A 21850-nucleotide genomic window follows, 5' to 3' on the forward strand; every position below is an offset into this window, starting at 1 on the left:
TCCTACCTGCAAAAGGACCCACTGCACGGTCAACCAGTGAAGTAAGTTAAAATATGATTTTATTCAGCATTCTGCTTGTGAGAGGAAATTTTTCCAAACAAATGTACAGCACAGTCTGATTATCAGGCAAGCCTACCCATTGACTCTTGAAGAAGATGCCTAATGTTAACACAACTGTCCTTTTCTATCATACCCACAAAAAATATGGTTTTATTCGTGTTTACAAACAAGAAGACCACAAGCAAGAATAATAGCTTTAAAATATGTTTAGAGCTATCATGTGGATGTCATGGATTGTCAGTCCTTGCATCTACAATGCTGGCTATATGCCTATACCTATACCAAAACAAGTGCCAGGGACCACGTTTCATTGTTTATCCATTCCCAGAATGTAGCTTTAATGGACTATCTATTACAAAAGTACTATTAATGACTAAATGTTTTCTATATGTTCTACTGTATGATGAATGTTACTTATGTAAAAAGGCTGGGGTTTTTAGGTCTTTGGCTTGTAAATTAACTGGGTTAAAAAGGGGCAGATGTAATCAAATCAACTCCTAGCTGCCTGAACTGAAAGCCTGCACTCCTAGGCCTACGGACATGGGTCAGTAAGCTGGATTTTCCTCACATTTGTTCCACGGCAGCAGCGAATCAACAATTCCTTGAAATGCAGTATGGGTAATTCACAGAAAAACCGCTCATGTGGGAGGTCATTACTAACACTCTAACATTGACCGTTCACTTTAGTTTTACAAGTGTATCAAGGAAGTCCAACCATTGTTAGGCAGCTCTGTCGGACGTGTGTCAGTTTGGGGACTCCAGATACATTTGACATTTTAGTAATTTCGAAGATACTCCTATGCAGAGCAACTCAAAGGAGCAATTAGGGTTAACTGCATTGCTCAAGGGCACATTGGCCAATTTTTTTTCTTCACCTAGACGGCTTGGTGAGTCGAACCAGCGACCTTTCGACTACTGACCCAACACTCTTAACCGCCCAGATACAGTGAACTTTAGCATCGTTGCCATTGTTTTAACACTGTACTGTAACTATACTAGATCATTGGCCTTGTGTCAACAGTTTCCTGACTCGAATGCAACCCCTCAAACACCACTCATAATACAGGCTCTCTAGAACCAGGCACACACTATAGATTTTTGACTGTCCCCTCTGAATGCAAACAACTGGGGCCTCTTTCTACTCATTGGCTCTTTGTCATCACGCTGGAAGAAGTTTATTCCACAGCCTCCTTGTGTTCTATGAAAACTGAGGCAGCGTTCCAGCCTGACTACATTGCAGACGCCTGCCATATCTCACAACACCTGGATAGGTGTTTAACATTTCAGCTAACCACATCCTATAACAAAGCAATCTGATGCCCAACTGTGCAGTCAATGGCATGGCGCCCATCCATTGGTTGATGCGATGCAGAGACTGCAATGTACTTGGCCTGGAAGGTAAGGAGGAAATGGTGGAAATGGTCCTTCCTCCCGACTCTTTACTTTTGAAGCGGAAGTGTCATGGGGATGATCTTACACATGCGTTATCCTAATGGGAACAAGGTCTTCCCTAGAGCTGTCTGTTTGTGAATTCAGGTGGGATCATCGGTAACATGTATGTATAGTAGACCTCAGATACATAATATAAGAACATCCAACATTAGAATGAAAAGCACAAGCTATATAAACTAAATGTATTATGTGATCGGTCCAGAAAGGTTCCAATCTATAGCAGGGTGTGGTGTATACAGAGGAAGAGTCTGCTTTTTATGATGCAAAAATCTAAAATGGTATATTTCATGTTCATATCATGGCACTCGGCAGGTTCAAGAAAAGGGAAATACAAACCTAGCTCGGTTCAGAGCACTTCAATTATAAACCAAAGAGTATTTCAAAAATCAACAAATTAAACAATCTCTGTTGTGGCTAGGCTTGACTTTTGGCTTTTGGCTACGGGATTTCACTCACGCACGTTCTTCGTCTTTTAATCCATTATTTTTCTTTGTCTCAATGTCCTCTTCTTTCCTTTTCTTGTTTCTTTGCTCTATATTTCTCCTCGTTTCTTTGTCGATTCATTCCTCGCCTTCCGTGTCTCCATTGTTCTCTTTTGTCTGTGCGTAATTGGCCCTGTGCCGGTAATAAGGGGTGTGCTTGGGGAGTCTTGTGACATCGTCAAGGATTCCCTGCGTTCCCCCGCCCCTCTGACTCCCATTGACCGCCATAGCTCTGGATGTCTCACACACCCCCGTCCCCAGAATCTACCCAGGAGATCGAGTGCCCTCTGGCCGCGGCGGGACAGTAGTTTGCATTTCTGTGATGGACCCTGAATCTGTAGTTACCCTACTGTTATTCTCTTTGTTTCTCGCCATGCAGGTGAGTGGTGCATGATCAGTCAATCGAGGGAATTCGCTTCCTAACAAATAATATCGCTAGCCCCTCTCTTTCAAACATGGCATATTTACCTTTTCTCTCTGAGAGTTTACAGCCGATGTAGGCTATGGGGTGCTTGTCCTCTCCCAACCACTTGAAGAGCTGCTCCTATGCCGAAATCAGAGGCCTCTGGCTGCACAATGAAGTCCCTGTCCAAGTTTGGTGTGCTTTGTACTGGTTTCGCGCACAGGGATTCTTTAAACTTTTGGAAAGCTATTTTGACTTGCTTGAGTCCACTTCACCTGGGTGGGAAGGTCTTTCTTTGTCAGGTTGGACAGTGGAGCGACTATAGATGCATAGTTGGGTATAAAGCACTGGTTGTAACTTGTGATCCCTAGGAAGGATCACACATGCTTTTACGCACTGGCCTTGGCCACTCCCAGATAGTCTCCACTTTCTTTGTCTGGGGGAATATGAGACCACTCCCATTCGTGTACCCCAGATATTTAGCATCATTTCTTGCTGTCAATCTAGCTCCATTTAGGCTCCCCAGCAAGGCCCGTAGCCGTTGTAGGTGCGTCTTTCAGTCTTCTCTTTGGATCACCACGTCGTCGATGTAAGCTGCAACGTGAGCTTGGTGGGGTCTAAGTAGCTAGTCCATTAACCGCTGGAACGTCACGCCAACTCCGTGAAGCCCGAAGGGTAATTTCACGTAATGTAAAAGGCTTGTCTTCTGGGGCCAAAGGCACCTGCCAATAGCCTTTATAGTGAGATCTAGGTTAGTTATGGAGCTCGCTTCTCCCAACCGCTCTGTCAGCTCATCTACCCTCGGCATTGGGTATGCGTTCATTTGGAGATGTCATTCCTTCCTCAGAAGTCCTGAACAGAATCTCATCATTCCGTCTGGCTTCGGTACGAGAACTATCGGACTGGATCATGCGCTGTGGAACGACTCAATAACTTAAAATTAAATCAGATTATATTGGTCGCATACACATTTTTAGCAGATGTTTTTGCGGGTGTAGCAAAGTGCTTGTGCTCCTAGCTCCAGCAGTGCAGTAGTATCTAACAATGCACACCGATCTAAAAGTAAAAGAATGGAATTAAGAAATATATAAATATAAGGACGAGCAATGTCAGAGTCCGGGAGTATAAATATATTTATAAACTGGGTGGTTCGAGCCCTGAATACTGATTGGCTGACAGCCGCGGTATATCAGACTGTATACCACGGGTATGACAAAACATGTATTTTTACTGCTCTAATTATGTTGGTAACTATTTTATAATAGCAATAAGGCACCTCAGGGTTTGTGATATAGGGCCAATACTCCGTGATGCGCCATGTCTAAAAATAGCCCTTAGCCATGGTATATTGGCCATATACCACTCCCCCTCGTGCCTTATTGCTTAAATATGTGATGGGATGTATAGACATTATAGACATTATGGAAAGTATGAGGATAGAATATTTAGTATTTCTGTAGAATACGTAGGATAGAATAGTATATATGCAGCAATAGTTTAATAGGATGAAATATAAAATGAATTAAACAGTATGTACACTTTATTAAAGTGACCGGTATTCCATTATAAAAGTGACCAGTTATTCCATGTCTATGTACATAGGACAGCAGCCTCTAAGGTGCAGGGTTGAGTAACCGGATGGTAGCCGTCTAGTGACAGTGACTAAGTTCAGGGCAGGGTACTGGGTGGAAGCCGGCTAGTGATGGCTATTTAACAGTCTGATGGCCTTGAGATAGAAGCTGTTTTTCAGTCGCTCAGTCCGAGCTTGGATGCAGCTGTACTGACCTCCTGGATGATAGTGGGGTGAACATGCCGTTGCTCGGATGGTAGATGTCCTTGATGATATTTTGCCTTCATGTGACATCAAGTGTTGTATGTGTTCTGGAGGGCAAGCAGTATGCCCCTGGTGATGCCTTGGGCAGACTGCACCACCCTCTAGAAAGCCCTGCGGTTTCCATACCAGGGGGAATACAGCCTGACAGGATGTCCTCAATGGTGCATATGTAAACGAGGGTATTAGGGCCCATACCAAATGTATTCCGCCTCCTGAGGTTGAAGAGGGGCTGTTGCTCCTTCTTCACCACTCTGTCTGTGTGGATAGACCATTTCAGATTGTCAGTGATGTGTACGCTGAGGAACTTGAAGCTTTCCATCTTCTTCATTGCTCCCCCGTCGATGTGAATAGGGGCTAGCTCCCTCTGCTGTCTCCTGAAGTCCATGATCAGCTCCTTCGTTTTGTTTATGTTGAGGGCGAGGTTATTTTCCTGGCACCACTCCGCCAGGGCCCTCACCTCTTCTCCGTAGGCTGTCTCGTTGTTGTTGGTAATCAGGCCTTCTACTGTTGTGTTGTCTGCGAACTTGAGTTGGATGATTGAGTTGGAGGGGTGCGTGTCATGTAGTCATGGGTGAACAAGGAATAAGGGAGGGGACTAAGCATGCACCCTTGTGGGGCCCCTGTTGGGGATCAATGTAGCGGAGGTATCGATTCCTACCTTCACAACCAGGAAGCGGCCCGTCGGGAAGTCCAGGAACCAGTTGCACAGGGCGGGGTCCAGACCCAGGGCCCTGAGCCTAATGATGAGCTTGGATGGTACTATGGTGTTGAAGGCTGAGCTGTAGTCAATGAACAGCATTCTTACATAGGTATTCCTCTTATCCAGATGGGATAGGGCAGTGAGCAGTGTGATGGCGATTGCATTGTCTTGGGATCCATTGAGGCGGTATGCAAAATGAGCTGTGTCTCAGGTGTCAGGTAAGGTGGAGGTGATATGATCCTTAACTAGCCTCTCAAAGCACTTCATGATTACAGAAGTGAGTGCTATGGGGTGATAGTCATTTAGTTCCGTTACCTTTGCTTTCTTGGGTACAGGAACAATGGTGAACATCCTGGAAGCAAGTGGGGACAGCAGACTGAGATAGGGAGAGATTGCATATTTCTGTAAACACTCCAGCCAGCTGGTCACCACATGCTCTGAGGATGCGGCTAGGGATGCCGTCTGGGCCGGCAGCCTTGCAAGGGTTAACACTCTTAAATGTCTTACTCGCGTCGGCTACGGAGAACGAGAGCCCACAGAGCTTAGGAGCGGCCCGCATCGGTGGCACTGTGTTTTCCTCAAAGCAGGCGAAGACGGTGTTTAGCTTGTCCGGGAGCAAGACATTTGTGCCCACGATGTGGCTGGTTTTCTCTTTGTAATCCTTGATTGTCTGGTGTCCCTGCCACATACATCTCGTGTCTGTGCCGTTGAATTGCAACTCCAATTTCTCTGTACTGACGTTTTGCCTGTTTGATTGCCTTACTGAGGGCATAACTGCACTGTTTGTATTCAACCATATTCCCAGTCACCTTGCCGTGGTTAAATGGGCTAATTCGCACTTTCAGTTTTGCATGAATGCTGCCATCTATCCACGTTTTTTGGTTTGGGTATGCTTTAATAATCACAGTAGGAACAACATCCCTTATACACATCCTGATGAACTCAGTCACTGTGTCTGTATATACGTCAATGTTATTCTCAGAGGCTACCCAAATGGAGTCGTGAACCTTGTTGTCGTCCCAGAAGATAGAGAAAAATGGGTGAGAATTTCGGTTGCGTTTTCCTCATATTTTCTTTGTTAAAGTCCCCAGCAAAAATAAAGGCTGCCCCAGGATATGTGGTTTCCAGTTTGCACAAAGTCCAGTGTAGTTCCTTGAGTGTGGTATCGGCTTGAGGGGGAAAATACACGGCTGTGACTATAATCAAAGAGAATTCTCTTGGAAGGTAATACAATCGGCATATGATTGTGAGGTATTCTAGGTCCGGTGAATTAAGGACATGAGTCCCTGTACGTTATCACCATCACACCATGAGTAGTTAATCATGAAATGTACACCACCACCTTTCTTCTTCCAGGAGAGTTCATTCTTCCTGTCTGTATGATGTACTGAGAACCCAGCTGGCTGTATGGACGGGGACAGTATATCTGGAGTGAGCCCTGATTCCGTGAAACAGAGTATATTACAGTCCCTGCTGTCTTTCTGGAAGGAGATTCTCGCCCTGAGCTCGTCTACTTTATTGTCCAGGGACTGGACATTAGTGAGTAATATACTCAGAAGCGGATGATGGTATGTATGCCTCCTGAGTCAGACTAGAAGTCCACTCTGAATAACTCTTCTCCGCCAGCAGCGTCATGCAGCAGCCTCTGGGATACGTTCAATTGCCTTGGGGGGTACGAACAAAGGATCCATTTTGGGAAAGTCGTATTTCTGGTCGGAATGCTGGTGAGTTAGTTATTTCCATCTGTATGTAGTAACACAAAACAATGTATGGTCTAATATTGTAAAAAAATAACAAAAATTAAATAAAAAATACTGCCAAGTTCCTTAGGAGCTAGAAGCAGAGCTTCCATGTCTGTCAACGCCATCTCTCTCACTCCCTCCCTGATTATTTATCGTCACTCAGCAGGGATTCTGTAAGGCCTTAAGTTTACTCTCTTGCCTGGCTCTATGTATAAATTATGCTGGATGAGGTATGTATTCCCTGGGAGGGAGGAAAATACCTCCCAGTGTCGATCAACTAGTGCCCGTAGGTTCTGCTCTTGCTCGCACGTCAGCGACCCCAAACTTCGGGGCTGGGAAGTCCGGTTGTGGGCTCTTTGTTGCGCTTGCAGCGCACTCTCCATGTGTTCCTTCACTATTGGCCACACCGTGCCAATCAGGTCTCGCATTAGAGCGACATGTTCTATCAGTGTTCTGTGGGGACACGGCTGGGCTTCCCACGCCTCCTTGGCGAGGTCCTGGTTCTCTCTGCACTGCCTCCCATATAACAGATAGAATGGAGAGAAGCCTGTTGACGACTGGGGTACCTTCCTAAGAGCAAACAACAAGTGAGGTATTAACATGTCTCAGTTCCTCCCGTCTCACTCAATCTCCTTCTTCAGCATAGACTTAACAGTTTTAATCAGGCGTTCACATAAATCATTGTTTTGGGGATGATATACACTTGTGAGTATTTGACTCATATTGTACAAGGTGTGCAAGTCTTTCATTATGCGGGACATACACGGACGGGGTCACATGGTCCGACAAAATAGAGGAGGGTAGGCCAACTCTGGAGAAAATCTGAAAAGCTCCTTTGAAAACCCTTTAGTGGACATATTAAGCTGGGGAATGGCTTTGGGGTAGTGTGTTATGTAGTCGATTACCATCCGTATATATTCGTGCCCTCTGCTAATTTGGGTAATAGGACCCACCAGATCCATTGCTATCTGCTCAAAGGGTGTTTCAATGCTGGGATGAGCAGGTTTCTGTAATTGACTTCGGGGTCATCTTTTGGCACTGGTCGCATGACTTACAGTACTTTTCTACATCATTCGTAACATGAGGCCAGTAGAATCTACTCATGATGCGCTCTTTAGTTTTGTTGACGGCCAAGTGGCCTCCCAGCACTTGCTAATGCTCCAGGTACAGTAGAGTACAGTGTCTCTATATGATCCAGGCACCATTAAGAGATCTAGAACCTCGTCCCTTCTCTTAACCACTCAGTACAGTAAGCCCTTCTTTATGCAGTAATACAGTGATTTACCTCATTGATGCCCTACAAGCGCTTCCCATCCACTACTTTCACTTGGCACCGCCCCAAAATCAGGTCTGTGTCCTGCAACTGTGCAGTGCCAAACTGTACTATCAACTCATCAGATAAAGGAAAATCTTGGCTGTCTATTCTCAGTGGGGGGCCTTGGTCTCCTCCACTCTCTGTTGGGAGACCTGGGCACGTGTCATCCACTGTCGTTTCTTGAAACAACTCTCTGAGCCTCTGATCTAGAATTGTATTTTTCTTCCTCCCCAGCACTCGATCTGGGTGAAGAAGAGATGTCTCCCTGTAGTGCCAGTAGGGCCCGGCGAGTGCGCGCCTGTTGGTGGATGTGTTTTCTCAGAGTGTGCCAGTGACTACTTCACATTGCTTATGTGTATCAAGGAGGTTCTGTTTACACTGCCATGGGCTCTCGAGCAGCTTACAGTATCTCCTAGCAGTACTGGTACAGGTAAATGGTTCACCACCCCCATTTTCATAGTGCACTTGCCTTTGGTAGTTACTAACGTAACCTGCACCACTGGGTATCTGCGTGTCTCACTATGGATACAGGAGACTGACATCTGTTCCTGACACAAACCTCCCTCCTGTACTGTGACAGAACTAGGTTAATTATACCACCTGAGTCTAGGGCTGTGGCAGTCACAACATTTTGTCAGCCGGTTATTGTCATGCAAAAGTGTGCCAGTCTCACGGTAATCGACTGTTAATTAACATAAACAGGTTTAGCATCTCTAGGCCTCCACGCATACAAGCCTCTACGCAAATTTAAAAAGTTGAATAAATCAATTTAATATACACCATCACAATAAATCCATTCTTTTCTTTAGTCGGGTCTAAAGAAACATTATGATATGAAGAAAATGTATTTCAGAAGAACAGAATATGTTGGCTTACTGTATGTTATCTAGCTATGATCCATGCAATAGGCTGTAGGCTTGTTCATTTAGCTGACAAGATTTGCTTTTAAGTCAAGTGCCATAATTTTATATTTATATAAAATCATATATATTTAAATATGATTTTATAGTAAGAAGAATATAATTTAACTTAGCTGTATAAAATAGAAAGGATATTTTTCCCATTCCGGAGCAAGTGCGCATATTAAGTGGCTATGTTGAGTGTAAAAGTGATCATTTGAAACAGGTCCTATACACCTGATTTAGAGTTATTTGGCAGCTTTAGTTGTGAATGATTACAAACCTTAGAATGTCTTAGAAATCAAACATGTACAGACTGCATGATGCGACTATGGGCTATTGATGATTTGAGAAAGTAAAAAAATAAGAAAAAGAAAGTAAAAGAAAGTAAAAAAAGAAGCTTGCGATCAGATCATATTTTCACCCATCAGACTATTCTCAACTTAATCTTGTCTTTACTAATATGTAAAATAGTTTTCAATTTAGAGTGTCCCATTATCAAATGGGCAGGAACAGGGGCAGGGGATACAAATACCTGTCATCTGTATGCAGTCAAATAGCAAATGGAGTCCGCACGCTTTCCCATGGTCCGTTTTTCAATGATGCCAGGTAGGCTACTTCGGTTTTATAGCGCAGCATGTGCTTAATATGAGCAGCCGAGAAATAAATATTGGAACACTTATATTGCTCCACGCATCAACCACTGTTTGAGGAGCATACTCACACTGCGCAACAGGTGATATTCCGGCCTAAACTCTGCATGCAATGGGCTCTCCAACTCTGTTCCTGCAGCTACCCAGTGCTTAATCAGGGAAACTAAATTAAATCTGTTCGGGAGCATCGATAGTAACATGTTTTCACAACAAAACATATTCCAGTAAACTGTTGACAGCCCCTCTGCACGCTCTAGAAAGGAATAAAGGATAGAGAGGAGGAGATGGAACGGATAGTGGTGAGATATTCTGTATCGCTAAAGGTAAAGTGTCACCCAATTAATTATGAACATAAAAAAAATAAAAACCTATTGCCAGGCTATTACCTGCTGCTCTGTTGGTGACAATCACATCCCTGTCATTTAACACACTGTCACCTTACCAAATACATAAATGTACTGCCTCAGTCACCAACTAGTCCAGTTGCTAAAGTTGAAACAACATACTCCCCATCTTCTCCCACTCCAAATCGCTAGTACACTACATGACCAAAAGTATGTGGACAACCATTCAAATGAACGGATTTGGCTATTTCAGCCACGCCCGTTGCTGACAGGTGTATAACATCGAGCACACAGCCATGCAATATCCATAGGCAAACATTGGCAGTAGAATGGCCAGCACTGAAGAGCTCAATGACTTTCAACATTGAACCGTCATAGGATGCCACCTTTCCAACAAGTCAGTTTGGGGAGTGGTGGGTACACCCATCATGACTCCCTTGAGGCCTGCATTCCCTGATAGATGGGCATTGCATGTAGGAAATGCAGTGCGAACCACACTGATCTAGTATAGAACTCCCAAAGTTACCTTCATTTGATTTAGCTTGGTGAAATACACCACATGATCAGAAGTATGTGGACACCTGCTCAACGAAAATCTCATTACAAAATTATGGGCATTAATATGGAGCTGGTCCCCCCTTTGCTGTAATAACAACCTCTACTCTTCTGTCTTCTGTGAAGGCTTTCCACTAGATATTATAACATTGCTGCGGGGACTTGCTTCCATTCAGCCACAAGAGCATTAGTGAGGTCAGGAGCAGATGTTGAGCGATTAGGCCTGGCTCGCAGTCGGCGTTCCAATTCATCCCAAAGGTGTTCGATGGGAATGAGGTCAGGGCTCTGTGCAGGCCAATCAAGTTCTTCCACACCGGTCTCGATGAACCAATTCTGTATGGACCTCGCTTTGTGCACAGGGAAATTGTCATGCTGAAACAGGAAAGGGCCTGCCCCAAGCTGTTGCCACAAAGTTGGTAGCACAGAATCATATACAATGTCATTGTATGCTGTAACGTTAAGATTTCCCACTGGAACTAAGAGGCCTAGCCCAAACCATGAAAAACAGCCCCAGACCATTATTCCTCTTCCACCAAACTTTACAGTTGGCACTATGCATTGGGGCAGGTAGCGATCTCCTGAAATCTGCCAAACCCAGATACGTCCGTCGGACTGCCAGCTGACGATGGAAGCGTGATTCATCAGTCCACTGCTCCAGAGTCCAATGGCGGAGAGCTTTACACCACTCCAGCCGATGCTTGGCATTGCGCATGATGATCTTCGGTTTGTGTGCGGATACTCTGCCATTGAAACCCATTTCATGAAGCTCCTGACGAACAATTTGTGTGCTGATGTTGCTTCCAGAGGCAGTTTGGAACTCGGCAGTGAGTGTTGCAACTGAGTAGAGCCGATTTTTACTTGCTACATGCTTCAGCACTCGGCGGTCCCATTCTGTGAGCTTGTGTGGCTTACCACTTTACGACTGAGCCGTTGTTGATCCTAGACGTTTCCACTTCACAATAACATCACTTACAGTTGACCCGGGCAGCTCTAGCAGGACAGAAATTTGACAAACTGACTTTTTGCAAGGTGGCATCCTATGGCAGTGCCACTTTGAAAGTCACTGAGCTCTTCAGTAATGCCATTCTACTGCCAATGTTTGTCTATGGAGATTGCATTGCAGTATGCTCGATTTTATACACCTGTCAAGCAACGTGTGTGACTGAAATAGCAAAATCCACTAAATTGAAGGGGTGTCCACATATGCAGAAATCGTTCCGCCATTTCCTGTTTGCTAAAATTTGAATTGGTCGCCTAATTTCTGTTTCTGTGACAAAACAAGCAAGTATAGTGGAGAGAAACATTGTACCATCTAAACCACTGTGACATATATTTTACATAACCAAAAATATTGTATTTTCAGCTGTTTGAAGCTGGTGTACAAAACTGAAAGTAAAAGATGCAAAAACAAAAATTACGAACGGGATGCATAGAAATAGCGCATGTAGAACAGATCTAACGCTTCTTATACTTGCTTTCAATAAGAATGATAGATCTATAACTGTTATATGTGCACTATTTCTTTACTTCCATTCTAAAGATTTGCTTTAGCATCTTTTACTTTCAGTTTCAGCTGGAAAAATATATATTTTGGGTTATTGAAAAGAGATTTCACAGTGGTTTGGATGGTACAATGATTCTCTACGCTTGTTTTGTCCCATAAACTGAAATTAGGCTAACTATAGCAACCAGGAAATGGCAGAGCGATTTATGCTTAGTGCACATTTAACACTATGATTGAACACTACGAAATAACTAGGGCTTTACAATGATGGTGAAAACTTGTGACATTTGGAAGTGTGGGTGCACAGAGGGAAATACATTGTATCACATAGAGCAAGTCTTTATTCAGATTCAAAATCAGATTGAATTCTCCATGTGGTCTATATTAAAGGGCACTTAAAGGGCACTCATTTAATATAAAAGGAATTCAGAATGTAATATTGGTGCACAATTTCTACTTCACATATCAAACGGATGCAAAAGGTTATCATTTTGTGGAACGACCCGGTACACGTTAAATTCTGCCCATCGGACCTATGTTGCAATGCTCTCGTCAAGTTTGTTTGTTTATTTGTCAAATAAACATTAAAAACATGGAGTCACTACTTGACTGATAATATATAATGTTTGTAGTCATTTTTGTAGTAATTTAAATGCATTTTAGTGCCTTTGGTACGTGTCAGGTACAATAAAAATGCATTTTGACAAAATATATAATTTGAACCATTTTTTTTTCTGCCATACGTTTGAATTAAAATGTATATATTTTTTTTACAAATAGATGTAAATGCATGTAGGAATATTTCACAAAACATTACCAAACACATTTTAAAATTAATTGACCTAATATTTTGATAAACACATATATTTCAAAATGTATTTTCTCTCTCTCTCTCTCTCTCTCTCCCTATATATATATATATATATATATATATATATATATATTTGGCCAATTTGAAATATTTCTCTAATATTTCAATACATGTACATTTTAAAACTCAGTATCGGTAAATAATGCCTCACAATTCTTCAAAGACCCATGTATTACTTCCTTCCCCCTCCTCTCACCCATCTCCCCCTTTCCCAGGTACTGGAGAGAGTGGGAAGAGCACCTTCATTAAACAGATGAGAATCATCCATGGCACGGGCTACTCGGAGGAGGACAAGCGCGGCTTCACCAAGCTGGTGTACCAGAACATCTTCACTGCCATGCAGTCCATGATCCGCGCCATGGAGACCCTCATGATCCCTTACAAATATGAGCACAACAAGGTAAGGAGGGTGGGAGAGGGAAAGAAGGGAAGTTGTGGGAATGAGTGGGAACGAAAGCTGTGTGTGTATGTGAGTGCGTGTGCGAGAGAGAGATGTGTTAGTGAGCATAAGAAGATGACTCTATCTTGCATAGTCATGGAACAGCCTTCCACATTCACATCCTGTCTGTTTTGGTACTTCCTGTGTCTTCCTGTCACTCTCAACCCATTCCATGTCATCCAGCCAAGGGTGTGTGTGTGTGAGAGAGAGAAAAATAGTTATCTGGTGTACTGAGGTCATATTTCTCGGTTTCAGTTGTCTGCATAGACTGAAACTGCTCATATGAATTCCTCCTCTTTGATTAAGACTTGTGCCCTTTATCCTAAGCCTTAGTCTAATTCAGGTTACAGAGAAAAGAGGTTACAGAGAAAAGAGAGGTCTCAAAAGTAAAGTTTAGAACTGCAGGTAATTCCACATGAAACTGTCCAATTGAGGTACCGAGACCTATCAGTTGTTGACGGACCATGTCTTATATGAATCACTAGGCCTGGTGTGACACCATTATGTTACATTGTATATATGTTATTCTTTAGTGTTCTTATAGTCATCACAAGTTTTAAGTGGCCTGGATTGTATATGAAGCCTGTGGTATTTTCCTGCTGTGTTATGTTGGCTTGACGATTGGATACATTCAACAGGGGGCAGTAGCATGTCATTCCCCGGTTGTCACCGGGCAAAAACAATCCCTACCTTCTGGGGTTTTGGTGTACAAGGTACAGTAGAGATAAGTAATGAGGTGAGGTCAGATAATGAAGTGAAGCCAGTCATGTGACTCGGGGGATTTCAGAATCAATCATTTCACTTTTTCTAAATAATAGTAGAACGAAACACTGCTGGAGTTGGGCTAGGTGGGCTATGTGGTGGCTTCATATTAGGCCCTTAGAGCCTCTGTGGAGCGGCATATAGTGAAACAAATAGGCTGTGTTATTTTTTCTCTCAGTTGCACTCACTGTGCATCTCAGAATATTACTATATCACATTAAATTGCTTCCTAATGTCACGGATCCCTCCGGAACTGTCATTACGCACACCTGGTCCCTATTCCCATTGATTAGTAATTGTATAAGTGTGCCCTTTGTTTACCATTGTCCTACGATTAGTGTTCCAATGTCCGTTGGTCGTGTGAGTACCTGTGCTGTGGCCTGTTACGGGTCTCGTGTGATAATCATTGGGCGATTGTGTATTTATTCAAGGTACTCCTCACTCTTTTGTATGGGTCTCAACCCTGTGTTTTGTATGCGTGTTTGTTTGGTCTTCGTACCCTTGCCTTTGCACTGCACGCTGTAATTTGGGAAATAAAAATCCATATTACGCATTCCTGCGCCTGTCTCCCGATCCCTTATACCAGCATGACACCTAACATGCTAACCACGCCGCGATTGCAAGCTTTGCAAAATAAATGTACACATACAGTGGGGAGAACAAGTATTTGATACACTGCCGATTTTGCAGGTTTTCCTACTTAAAGCATGTAGAGGTCTGTAATTGTTATCATAGGTACACTTCAACTGTGAGAGACGGAATCTAAAACAAAAATCCAGAAAATCACATTGTATGATTTTTAAGTAATTAATTAGCATTTTATTGCATGACATAAGTATTTGATACATCAGAAAAGCATAACTTAATATTTAGTACAGAAACCTTTGTTTGCAATTACAGAGATCATAGGTTTCCTGTAGTTCTTGACCAGGTTTGCACACACTGCAGCAGGGATTTTGTCCCACTCCTCCATACAGACCTTCTCCAGATCCTTCAGGTTTCGGGGCTGTTGCTGGGCAATACGGATTTTCAGCTCCCTCCAAAGATTTTCTATTGGGTTCAGGTCCGGAGACTGGCTAGGCCACTCCAGGACCTTGAGATGCTTCTTACGGAACCACTCCTTAGTTGCCCTGGCTGTGTGTTTCGGCCACGACCCATCTTCAATGTTCTTACTGAGGGAAGGCGGTTGTTGGCCAAGATCTCGCAATACATGGCCCCATCCATCCTCCCCTCAATACGGTGCAGTCGTTCTGTCCCCTTTGCAGAAAAACATCCCCAAAGGATGATGTTTCCACCTCCATGCTTCACGGTTGCGATGGTGTTCTTGGGGTTGTACTCATCCTTCTTCTTCCTCCAAACACGGCGAGTTGAGTTTAGACCAAAAAGCTCTATTTTTGTCTCATCAGACCACATGACCTTCTCCCATTCCTCCTCTGGATCATCCAGATGGTCATTGGCAAACTTCAGACAGGCCTGGACATGCGCTGTCTTGATCAGGGGGACCTTGCGTGCTTTGCAGGATTTTAATTCATGACGGCGTAGTGTGTTACTAATGGTTTTCTTTGAGACTGTGGTCCCAGCTCTCTTCAGGTCATTGACCAGGTCCTGCCGTGTAGTTTTGGGCTGATCCCTCACCTTCCTCATGATCATTGATGCCCCACAAGGTGAGATCTTGCATGGAGCCCCAGACCGAGGGTGATTGACCGTCATCTTAAACTTCTTCCATTTTCGAATAATTGCGCCAACAGTTGTTGCCTTCTCACCAAGCTGCTTGCCTATATTGTCCTGTAGCCCATCCCAGCCTTGTACAGGTCTATAATTTTATTCCTGATGTCCTTACACAGCCCTCTGGTTTTGGCCATTGTGGAGAGGTTGGAGTCTGTTTGATTGAGTGTGTAGACAGGTGTCTTTTATACAGGTAACGAGTTCAAACAGGTGCAGTTAATACAGGTAATGAGTGGAGAACAGGAGGGCTTCTTAAAGAAAAACTAACAGGTCTGTGAGAGCCAGAATTCTTACTGGTTGGTAGGTGATCAAATACTTATGTCATGCAATAAAATGCTAATTAATTACTTAAAAATCATACAATGTGATTTTCTGGATTTTTGTTTTAGATTCCGTCTCTCACAGTTGAAGTGTACCTATGATAAAAAATTACAGACCTCTACATGCTTTGTAAGTAGGGAAACCTGCAAAATCGGCAGTGTATCAAATACTTGTTCTCACCACTGTACATGTTATTCAATCATTGCACCCACAGTGCTCGCGCACGCCAACGTGGGTCTGCGTTGCCAAGCGCAAAAATAGAAGTCAGTTCTATTTGTGACGCTGAACGCGGTGCAAGTCCTGCCTCTCCTATCTCCTCATTGGTTTATAGAAGCATATACCCATGTGCCATATCCTCATTGGTTATACCCACGTGGGTGATTGAAAGATGAACTGAAGTCGGCCGGCCATGGTAATACACCTATGAAAGTTAGATGCCAAGCACCATATAGAGTGCAAAGACGAAAAAGCCTGGAAGGAGGAGAGATGACTAGAAATGATTTGATTGACCGTTTTATGTATGGAATCATTGTTGGAGTAGAGGACCTTGTGCATTTCAGGTAAAATAACAACTCAATGTTTATATCCCAGGACAAATTAGCTAGCAACAGCAAGATAGCTAAATAGGACAAATTAGCTAGCAACTGCAAGGTAGCTAGCTAAATTGCCATAGATGTTTAATGCTTTTCGACCGGTCCCCAAATTAATATAATTGGTTCAGAGTTTTGATATTTCAACCTGCGTGCCGTGATCGCGTTTAGTGTCAGGGGCCAAAATCAATTTGCGCACGATGGCGCACGTGCGTTTCCGGTCTGAGCACGGTGTTAGATGTTAATTAAACACCTATTCAAGTGTTGCGAGATCTGATTGTCTCCGCATTACAACTGCAAAATAGTCCACCCGGAACCCGGCCATACTCACCGACAGGTTGGTTTGCCTGAGCCTGGGTTATGCTTTAGTACCAATTCAGACTCACAGAACCTTGAATTAATGCCATTTAATTTATATATTTGTTTCTGTCGACTAAAAGTCTGACCTGGACGAGTGTCTCAGTCTGTTTTTTCTTCTCTCCCTCAGGGCAACGCTAACGTGGTCCAAGAGGTAGACGTGGAGAAAGTCTACACGTTTGAGAACCCCTACATAAATGCCATCAAGTGTTTATGGAATGACCCGGGCATCCAGGAGGCCTACGATCGGAGACGGGAGTACCAGCTGTCGGACTCTACCAAATAGTGAGTAAATGAGATCTCTAGCTCTACTACTTGATCACATTTCCTCTCCTGCTAGGCAGTGGGCACTCACAATACCCCCCCTCCGTTTTTTGTCTCCATAGTTACATGAATGCATTGGACCGGATTGCAGAGACCTCTTACCTGCCCACCCAGCAGGATGTGCTGAGGGTTAGGGTCCCCACTACGGGCATCATTGAGTACCCCTTCGACCTCCAGAGTGTCATCTTCAGGTATGCCAACCCTCAATCTCACTGAGCTATTCAACCCTATTCTACTACACTCCATTATATTCTTTTCTATTCTATATCTGACACACTGAGATTGAGGTTTGTCTCTGTTCTCACACTAGGCACTGCTTATATGTAGCCTTCAACTTCCATACTAATGTAGTGGGGAGAACAGACCAGAGGGTGGAGCTCTATCAATTGATGTTATATTCTTAGGGTATCTAGAGTACAGACTTGCAAGTTTACTATTGCTCAATCTTAGATAAACATGTGTAACAATGGTTCCATTGAAACAGTAGCTCATGCCTTGCTTTGCTGTGGGTTATACAACAACATTAGGGATGATATTTTATCAGCTGTACAGTGAAAATAGTAACTTTAACTAGAGGTCGACCGATTATGATTTTTCAATACCGATACCGATTATTGGGGGGCCAAAAAAGCCAATACCGATTAATCGTCCGATTAATTTTTTTGTTGTTTTTGTAATAATGACAATTACAACAATACTGAATTAACACTTATTTTAACTTAATATAAAACATTAATAAAATAAATGTAGCTTCAAATAAATAATGAAACATGTTCAATTTGGTTTAAATAATGCAAAAACAAAGTGTTGGAGAAGAAAGTGATATGTGCCATGTAAAAATGTGTGCCATGTAAAATATGTGCCATGTAAAATATGTGCCATGTAAAAAAGCTAACGTTTAAGTTCCTTGCTCAGAACATGAGAACATATGAAAGTTGGTGGTTCCTTTTAACATGAGACTTCAATATTCCAAGGTAAGAGGTTTTAGGTTGTAGTTAATATAGTATTTATAGGACTATTTCTCTCTATACCATTTGTATTTCATATACCTTTGACTATTGGATATTCTTATAGCCACTATAGTATTGCCAGTGTAACAGGATGGCTTCCGTCCCCCTCCTCGCCCCTACCTGGGCTCGAACCAGGAACACATCGACAACAGCCACACTCGAAGCATCGTTACCCATCGCTCCACAAAAGCCGCGGCCCTTGCAGCGCAAGGGGAATAACTACTCCAAATCTAAAAGCGAGTGACGTTTGAAACAGTATTAGCGCACACCCAGCTAACTAGCTAGCCATTTCACATTGGTTACACAAGCCATTAGGCTGATAGGCTTGAAGTCATAAACAGCGCTGTGCTTGCGAAGAGCTGCTGGCAAAACGCACAAAAGTGCTGTTTGAATGAATAATTACGGGCCTGCTGCTGCTCAGTCAGACTGCTCTATCAAATCAGACTTAATTATAACATATTATTATATTATTATTATAATAACACACAGAAATACGAGCCTTTGGTCATTCATATTATGGAATCCGGAAACTATCATTTCGAAAACAAAACGTTTATTATTTCAGTGAAATACGGAACCGTTCGGTATTTTATCTAATGGGTGGCATCCCTAAGTCTAAATATTCTTGTTACATTGCACAACCTTCCAATGTATATCATAATTACGTAAAATTCTGGCAAAATAGTTCGCAATGAGCCAGGCAGCCCAAACTGTTGTATATACCCTGCCTCTGCGTGCAATGAATGCAAGAGAAATGACACAATTTCACGTGGTTAATATTGCCTGCTAAACTGGATTAGTAGTTATAACTAGTGATTATGATTGATTGTTTTTAGAAGATAAGTTTAATGCTAGCTAGCAATTTACCTTGGCTTCTACTGCATTTGCGTAACAGGCAGGCTACTCGTGAAGTGCAATGGTTAGAGTGTTGGACTAGTTAACTGTGCGGTTGCAAGATTAGAACCCCTGAGCTGACAAGGTGAAAATCTGTCGTTCTGCCCCTGAACAAGGCAGTTAACCAACAGTTCCTAGGCAGTCATTGAAAATGAGAATGTGTTCTTAACTGACTTGCCTAGTGAAATAAAAGGTATAAAAAAATAATAATCGGAAATCGGCGCCCAAAAATACAGATTTCTGATTGTTATGAAAACTTGAAATCGGCCCTAATTAATCGGCCATTCCGATGAATCGGTCGACCTCTAATTTTAACGGTCTAGATGAAAAGAATCAATTGTGTGAAATTTATCAGGTAACAATGATGTAAATAATATGTATGGTATTTTGCTTTTTGATGACCCCTGTACCATGTTTGACTGTTTGTTTTTTAGTATCTAAAAAATCTATTTGAGTGGTCCACAATATATATATTTTTTTAATCGGTATTTTCAATTATTGTATCGTTGTGTAGTGACAAAGAAATACACTTTTCGAAACACTTAAACTAAACTTCTACCACGGGTTGGTCAAAACAAGCATTGTGATTGCTTGAGATCCGATCTAAAAAAAAATCCATTAACAACAGGTACATCGCAAAAAAACACTTGTGTACTGTTCCACCCGAAATATCACTGCTGTTCTTGATACCAGGGTAAATGACAAGAGAAAAGCAATAAGGCTTTTATTTAACACATTATTGCCCCTTGTTCTAGCTTAACGTTTGGTTTGCAACAGCGGGCGGGTTTCTACAAACATTGCTGTCTGCCTCTCCGACCTTTGCAACATTGTACTTTTTTTGTATTGCGATCTCCACCATTGTGTAGACTAGAGAATGAACATGTCTGTCAGGATGAGACAGACAGCTTTTCTGATACTGGAAAAATGATACATCAACACAACCTTCATGGTTATATGCAAAGAAATGTCAATATAAAAAAACAAGTCAAACGAATCGAAATGCTGCTAGTTTGCCGTCTCTCCAGCTTCCGTTTGAAGTGATTGGGTAGTGGTGGAGTGGTGGAGTGTCAACTCCAAAAGAGTCGTTATCTCGACTCCTTGACCACCGAGAGTTGGTCCAAAAATCCTGGAGTAGTCAAAATAAATGTAACCTAGCCAGGCTGACGTAGGCTACTGATTAGCCTTACATATTTTGTTGAGGAGAGATTGTCAGACGGCTCTATTATGCATTGCTAATCAATCACCCAAATCAAATCAAATTTGATTTGTTACATGCGCAGAATACAACAGGTGTTGTGAAATGCTCACTTACAAGCCCTTAGCGAACAATGCAGTTCAAGAAATAGAGTTAAGAAAAAGTTTACTAAATGAACTAAAGTTTTTAAAAATCTAAAAATGAACACAATAAAATAACAATAACGAGGCTATATACAGGGGGTACCGGTACCGAGTCAATGTGCGGGGGTACAGGTTAGTCAAGGTAATTTGTACATGTAGTTAGGGTTAAAGCAACCTAATGAACCCAGAGTGTGCCATGCTGTCATCAAGGCAAAGGGTGACTATTTGAAGAATCGCAAATATTAAATATATTTTGATTTGTTTAACACTTGTTTGGTTAGTACATGATTCCATATGTGTTATTTCATAGTTTTGATATCTTCACTATTATTCTACAATGTAGAAAATAGTAAAAAGAAAGAAAAGAAAAGAGGGGAAAAAAACCTTGAATAAGTAGGTGTTCTAAAACTTTTGACAGGTAGTGTACATTGTACAACACAGCAGCCTTTTTAGCATGGTTTTGTATTTTTTTTTTTTTTTAAATAGAAGGTAGCTCTTTTTCAATCGGGAGTCAATGGGGAAGACAGATTGTTTTCCCCCAAAGTGGGCGTGGTCTAGGGGAATTCCTTCATATGACGTGAATATTGACTGGGACCATTGAACAAACGACCAGACGGCTCGGCTAGCAACCCTAGATTTGTGTCGGGACTATCCTTGTGGAAGGATGAAATAGTATGAATACATATATCAAACAAAAAGTTTTGAATGAAAATATGTCACACATTGTTTTAATGTTATGTTGATACTCAGCTCCCCCTCGTACCTACGACCGCAGCACAACCGTGCTAAAAAAGTAGTTTAACACATCTTCTTGTGTACAGTTGTTTTAACATTAGTCTCAAGCATGTCTTTGCTGTAAAAATGCTAGCTGTTTTTTTTTTACTTCAAAATTCTACCCTTAAATGAAACAATAATCTAGCAAACACGAATAGGACCTACATTATTTCCCCATACCAACTGTAGTTGTACTCTAGTCATCTGTGCTTGATGTTGTTCCTCTCTTCCTATGACAGGATGGTGGACGTAGGAGGTCAGAGGTCAGAGAGGAGGAAGTGGATCCACTGCTTTGAGAACGTCACATCCATCATGTTTCTGGTGGCACTCAGCGAGTATGACCAGGTGCTCGTAGAATCTGATAACGAGGTGAGCTTTGTTATTAACAACTGTGCAGTATGCAGGGCTTGACTTTAACTTTTTTTTTTTTTACTTGTATGATGAAAGGAACCATCATACAAAAATAAAATGTGATAGAGAATCAGACAAAAATGTAGGCTAT

At 42.4% G+C, this 21850-nt stretch overlaps 1 protein-coding gene across 1 annotated transcript in view; it reads left to right on the forward strand.

Moving 5' to 3' along the window:
* LOC118358086 (guanine nucleotide-binding protein G(q) subunit alpha) overlaps positions 1–21850 on the forward strand; it is a 38935-nt gene that overhangs the window by 4555 nt on the left and 12530 nt on the right. Inside the window, exons 2-5 of the mRNA XM_035735523.2 lie at positions 13030–13214; positions 17139–17293; positions 17395–17523; positions 21588–21717. Of these exons, the coding sequence (XP_035591416.1) occupies positions 13030–13214; positions 17139–17293; positions 17395–17523; positions 21588–21717 (599 nt within the window). The remainder of the gene's footprint in view (positions 1–13029; positions 13215–17138; positions 17294–17394; positions 17524–21587; positions 21718–21850) is intronic.

This window comes from Oncorhynchus keta, chromosome 25 (genome assembly GCF_023373465.1).
Source record: "Oncorhynchus keta strain PuntledgeMale-10-30-2019 chromosome 25, Oket_V2, whole genome shotgun sequence".
NCBI classification, from domain to species: domain Eukaryota; kingdom Metazoa; phylum Chordata; class Actinopteri; order Salmoniformes; family Salmonidae; genus Oncorhynchus; species Oncorhynchus keta.